General features: G+C 41.7%; 1 protein-coding gene across 1 annotated transcript in view; it reads right to left on the minus strand.

The window, feature by feature from the left end:
- Positions 1 to 5,933, minus strand: part of wnt5b (wingless-type MMTV integration site family, member 5b) — a 68,558-nt gene continuing 62,625 nt past the window's right edge. Inside the window, exons 6-7 of the mRNA XM_031858801.1 lie at positions 3,484 to 3,642; positions 1 to 3,377 (exon numbers count right to left, since the gene is read on the minus strand). Coding sequence (XP_031714661.1) covers positions 3,078 to 3,377; positions 3,484 to 3,642 — 459 coding nt within the window. The 3' untranslated portion in view covers positions 1 to 3,077. The remainder of the gene's footprint in view (positions 3,378 to 3,483; positions 3,643 to 5,933) is intronic.

The raw sequence follows: 5,933 nt of genomic DNA on the forward strand, positions 1-5,933 counted from the left end.
TCCAATCAACTGTGAGCGGCTAAAGGTAATGGGATCATTAGATGGGTTATCTACTTAACAATGAATGTGCGCTTGACTTTCAGTGCTAAAAGTTGTTGAAGGTAAAGCAAAGCTGCAGGAGCATTGTGTATATATATGTGTTATAGAGAAGAGCTGAAGTCACGCGGCTTGTGCCATAAAGTAACCGCAAGAGAGTCTAAAAATATGGACAAAACAAATGTACACAGGGAGTTAAAAGCAACCCGGCATCCATGGAGCAGATTAGGACTCAATGAGTGGACAAGGTGTTTGTCTGATGGGGTCAAAGGTCCCAAAGAGGCGTGAGAAAATGAAGAATAAGCAGGAATGCCATAATAAGTCACATCCTTTAGTGCAAGAAGACGGCGAACAACTTTAAGAACGTACATATTTTACTTTTTTATGTGAGAAAACAATACATACATATAAACACAATGTGATGTAGTATTAAAGATAAACACAGTCGGACTGTAATACTGATATGATCAATAAGGATGGATTCATAGGGGATTTTTTTTACTGTAAATGTAAATGCTAATTGTGAGCAGGTATGAGGAACTGAAACTAAAAATGAATCTTGAACTAGGAATATGTAAAAGGTTTGAACAATTTCCTATTTTTTGATTATTTGATTGTATTTGATACATTACAGAAACATTATTTATGCGAAAACATTGAGAAGATCGGACAAATTATCTATTTTCCTCCAGCATACAGGAATTTGAGCCACATCAAATATATTACCGTGTTCCTCAACGTTCTCGTAGTTTTCAGCGGATAGTTGGATACACATAGTGTTGAGCTGACGAGGTTATTCAGAGGCCTTGTCACATCAACAAACGACACAAAACATTTCTGCTGACTTGAGGGAAAAGTTTCAGCTTCACAGTGTTCATATCTAAAACATGAATCTCATAACTGCTACGTTGTGGTGGTAGTGTCGTGTATTCCTCGCTACTTGCTGTAATTTCATGTTTTGAAACGATGAAATTATAAAAAAACATTAACTAAACTCAGTTGATTGTAAAAGCCAATTCTGCATCACTTTCTATTAAGTGTGGATTTGTTATTCAATGTTGGCATTGTTGTGAATGGCACTGCTGTAATGCAGTTCCCTGTACTGCCTCACTTCCCCATTTTACAACGGCAGGCATCATTTTCCACAACACCCTCGAAAATGACAAAGACTTGTCTGTAGTTGTCAAGTTGTTGGCCGGGATCAGACGTTTCCAAAAAGCAGCACACTCAAGAACAGAACGCAGCCTCGTTGTCGAAGACTAGTTTATCAAAAGAATACACAATAATACGCATGAATAAAACATAGAAAACAGAAAATTAAAAACAATAATAAAATATACCTTCTTTTCTTATCTACTACTTTTTTTCCGCAGTAGCACTTAATAAATTGCAGTCCTCTCTGTTTTTCCACGCTAACACATTCATTGTTCCACAGCATGTTCAGTCCTCTTCTGTTCACTTTGTCCTCCTTGTGTTTCTTATCAACTGCTTCTATTGACTGCATTACATTATACACTTCAAAGTATTCTCAACCCCTCCCATACAAGTTGCAAAATTCATGGTATACCAGCATTATAACGTGTTAACCTGGTGGCCAAACTGCCAAAAATTTAAAAAAACGACACCACAGGGCTTTTTTTTGTTGACTGAACAAGTTGCATAACATGAGATGAAGAGGTTCACTCACAGTGAACGTGTCTCGTAGTGCGGGTTCATGAAGGCAGATGAAGCACATTAATCTCACTAATGGAGGTTGCGCTCACTTCACTGTCAGATGAAGGACGTGTGAGCTGCTTGTTAATACGAACGTGGTGCCAAGATGGCCGAAACGGGCGAACCTCATTACCCTGCTCAGACCCACTTGTCAGGTCACAGGTGCTGGAAATCTGCTCCAACAGCAGTAGTTACACTGTAGTGTGTCCTGTAAGTCGTTAGTCCGTCTGGACTTGAAGATTAAGTGTTTTTTTATGTTATTGAACAGAAGTAGCTGGAAGTTGATCGGTGTGGCTTCTGAAACTGTCCCCTTGAACTTTGTGGCAAGATAATCCCTCTCAATTATATTCGAACCGTTTCCCTTTTTCGCTATTCCCTTTCTATATCTTGATTCCTCGCTCTCGTTCGCCTGCTTCAGTGTGGACTTTTACGCATTTCTGGTGTTCTCTGTGCTTATTGCGAGTGTCGGCACAGCTCACGTGTGCAAGGATTTGTCTTGCAGGGTTAAAAGGTCAAAAGTTCTTTGAAAGAGACACGGTGACACTCGCATGTCCTCAAAGTCCTAAAGGACTGTATTGATTGGTGGGATTCCTGAACACATGAGTTTTATGGGTCCAAAGTGTGCCTTAGGTTCGTTTAAGTCTCTTTAAATAACAATCAGAGTTGTATGCTTATTTATTATTTATTTATATATTTATTTCATCTCTCATATTTCTGTCATCACACTAGTCATATGTGTCCCCCTTTTTTCGGATCCAGTTATTCCACTTGCTAGGTCCATTTATCCTTGATGTCCTTCTGTGGGCATCCGTTGTGTTTTGTCCTTCCTTCCTTTCCGAACGCCGTTCCTTTCAGGGTTGAGATCAGGATATCATACAGGAAAGCAGAATGTGACGCTGGAGCGGTGAGAAACAGGAATATCCGTTGAAGAACAAATATCAGAGTTGTCCGAAAAACATGGAAGAAATCACATGCCTCCCTTGCTCCCTACTTTTGTCTATCTTCACATCTGTCTGGTCCTCTTTCCCATCTATCATCACCATCATTGTGCTATTCACACACACACACACACACACACACACATAAAAAGGGCCACACAGGTGTAAAGCAGCTTTTGCTCTTCACATGCAAAAGGCAGCGATGTATAAATGGAAGAGAGAAGGGAAACTGGACAGAAAACGGACGTTGTGTGTCTTAACTTATCCTGAACAAAACCCTGAAATTTCATCTACCCCTCACCCTCCATCATCCCGTCACCTCTTCATCTCTCCCTCTCCTCCTTTTTTTCCCCCCATCCCCTTCCATCCGTTCCATCATCTGCCAGCGTGCTATTTACACACAAACTGGTCCACGAGCGTCGTGCAGCGCTTGCACTTGACGTAGCAGCACCAGTGGAACTTGCAGTGGCAGCGCTCGTGCTTGTAGGTCTTGAACTGGTCGTATCCTCTGCCGCAGCACATGAGCTCGCAGCCGTCCATGCCCTCCGAGGTTTTGTTGCAGAGGCGGCCCTGCGTGCCCAGCGAGCCCGTGGTCTCGTTGCGGAGGCAGTAGTCGGGGCTGGTGTCAGTGTAGACCAGATCCTCCGCGGTCGGGGTGTTGAAGCGCTTGTCGACCAGCTCCAGCTTGCCCTGGTAGAAGTGGAAAGAATTGGATTTGGGATTATTTCTTTTGTGCAATTCTGTTTATTGTTTTGCTCATGACACCAAAGAGACGCTCCTGCTATGAGCTCATTACCTTGCGTCCAATGCGCATGGCAGCCGCACTGTCGTACTTCTCCTTCAGGAACTCGCCAACGCGTCTAAAGTCGGGCAGCTGGAGCCAACAGGTCTTCAGACTGCAGGAACCCGAGACGCCGTGACATTTACAGGCTACATTTGCGAGGTTATAGGCTGCCTGGTGGAGTGAGAGAACAAGACAAGATGTTAGACAGATGTGGTTGTGCTTCGCATACCTGATTTCATCACTTCCTTTCAGAAACTCCTGTTTTCAATGGTGTATAGGAAAGTAAAACTCTGAAAAATAAACCTTAGGCCTTATGAAAAGTCTGTAACTAGTATGTTGTGCTGTGGATCTACTATATATCCTGCAACACTGCTGCCATCTAGTGGTCAGCATGTTTAACTGCTTTGATTTACACAGAATAAATGTGCCCAATAACACTGTCCATGCAAAAAAAAAGGATATCAAGATGATGGACATAAACGCTATAAAAGTTTATATAGTTTTAATTTATGAACTCTGGAGCTTTGGGTCATTTTAATATGCCAAATTAAATATGAGGGAAAAACATTGAATAATGGCTAAAAGGCAAGACACCATAGGTGCCAGCTGCGCACGTATACATTCATTGCTACACTTTCTGAGGGTATTTTCTCCTAAATTAGCTTAGAACAGCGACAAATTTAGAAATGTTCCCGTCTCCGGCTTTCTGTCACCATTGTGCGCTGACGCAAAACGCCCTCCTGTTAAAATGTGCGGTAAAAATAGATGACCAAAAAGAGTTGAATGCAAAGCAAAGAAAAACAAAGAAAAGATTTTCGCTCCATACAGACACGCTGTTTCTCTGACACGGCTGTGAGTACTGCTCCACCAAACTAAAACAAACAGCTGACTGAGAATAGACGGGCTGCTGCTAACCAGAGGAAATGTGGCTCTATTGTACATCTAGTTTCCCACACATCTCCTCATTTTAAAGAGACGAGTAGAACATGACATATAATTAGTTTAGCTATAAAGTCAGCGAAATCGCCCTAAATCTGCCACTTATTACTTTGTTTTCCTGAGACTGACATTCTAGACAAGAGCACTGAAATATAAATATAAAGCATAATTTGCTGTTCTAGATCCCACAAAATCGTACCATACTTTTAAACTAAACTTCCTATTTTGACCAAAAATGCCCCGACCCATTATGTCCAGATTGCTCCATTATCTTCATCTTCGTCTCTTTCTTTGCAACACGAGTTTGCACGTTTTTTGGCTGGGTCTGAACATTATAAATGATTCTTTTTTTTTTTTTTTTTTTTACACACATGCGTATATGCTAAGAAAACAGAACAGGAAATACAAGATTTATGGCTGCGGCAGCGGTGGACTTCAGGGGAAGCCCTTCACACCCCTGCAGCTAAACCAGGCCAGTTAATAAGCAGCATTCAATAAACAAGTCACATCACACACACACACACACACACACACACACACACACACATCCCATGTACTATGTCACTAATCATGTACTGTGTTATGTTTCGTGTTTGCAGCGATGCCATTCCCACCATACTTGCTGAATCAATTATTTCTGATTCCTAGATTTCCCCTCACACAAATGAAACCCATCACTCCTCACATTGCCTGATCTCAATTACCTTCTCACCTCTGTTAACCCCTGCATCCCAAACACCCCCGACCCCCACCCCCGCTCCCCGTCTCCTCTACTTTACTACCCAGCAGGCATAGCACTCGGCACCCTCCAATCCTGTGACTCGACCCCCGTGACCCCCATCAGAGAGACACTGAGAGCAGGGGACAATGACATTTTGTGAAGCTAGAAGCCTTGTTTTGAGCATTTAAGGTTCTTGCAATCTTCTTAATTGCTGCCTCTGCTGTTTAGGAAAGTATTAAGTATTTCTCTTTTTACCTCTATATTGCTCACAGTGTGATGAGTTAATGGGAGTAAATTGTTTTTTTTTTTTTAAGTTAGAATTAGTTTTAAACATCATGAGGAGAAAATCCTCATATTTTATGACTCCTTGTTGTTTTACGAGCCCTCGTGTTTCCTCAGATCCCCCACTGTGAGGTTTATTGCAGGCTCAGAACCACAAGACAATTAGGATAGCAACTCTTTTTTACCCCAAATTGTGGATAACATTTTCAAGGATATTAGGGAGGAATCAGTGGGAGGTTTTGAGCTACAGTATTCTTTTCTTTTATTACTTACTTTTCTGTTTTTACTTTACTGCCATTGCTGTTGTTTTTGTGAATTGAGCAACATGGTACTATAGTAACAGCTGATTATTATTCCTATTGTCAATATTACAAGCTGCCAATAACCCCAAAAATCAAACCATTGTGTGTGTGTCTGTGTGTGTCCTGCATCAAACTGAGCAATTTGGTGGGTTGTGCCTGCTGGGCACTGTGAGCCTGGACCTGATAAAAACACACACACACACACACACACACACACA

Source organism: Anarrhichthys ocellatus, unplaced genomic scaffold (assembly GCF_004355925.1).
Source record: "Anarrhichthys ocellatus isolate YVR2014 unplaced genomic scaffold, GSC_Weel_1.0 scaffold21, whole genome shotgun sequence".
In the NCBI taxonomy this organism is placed as follows: Eukaryota; Metazoa; Chordata; class Actinopteri; order Perciformes; family Anarhichadidae; genus Anarrhichthys; species Anarrhichthys ocellatus.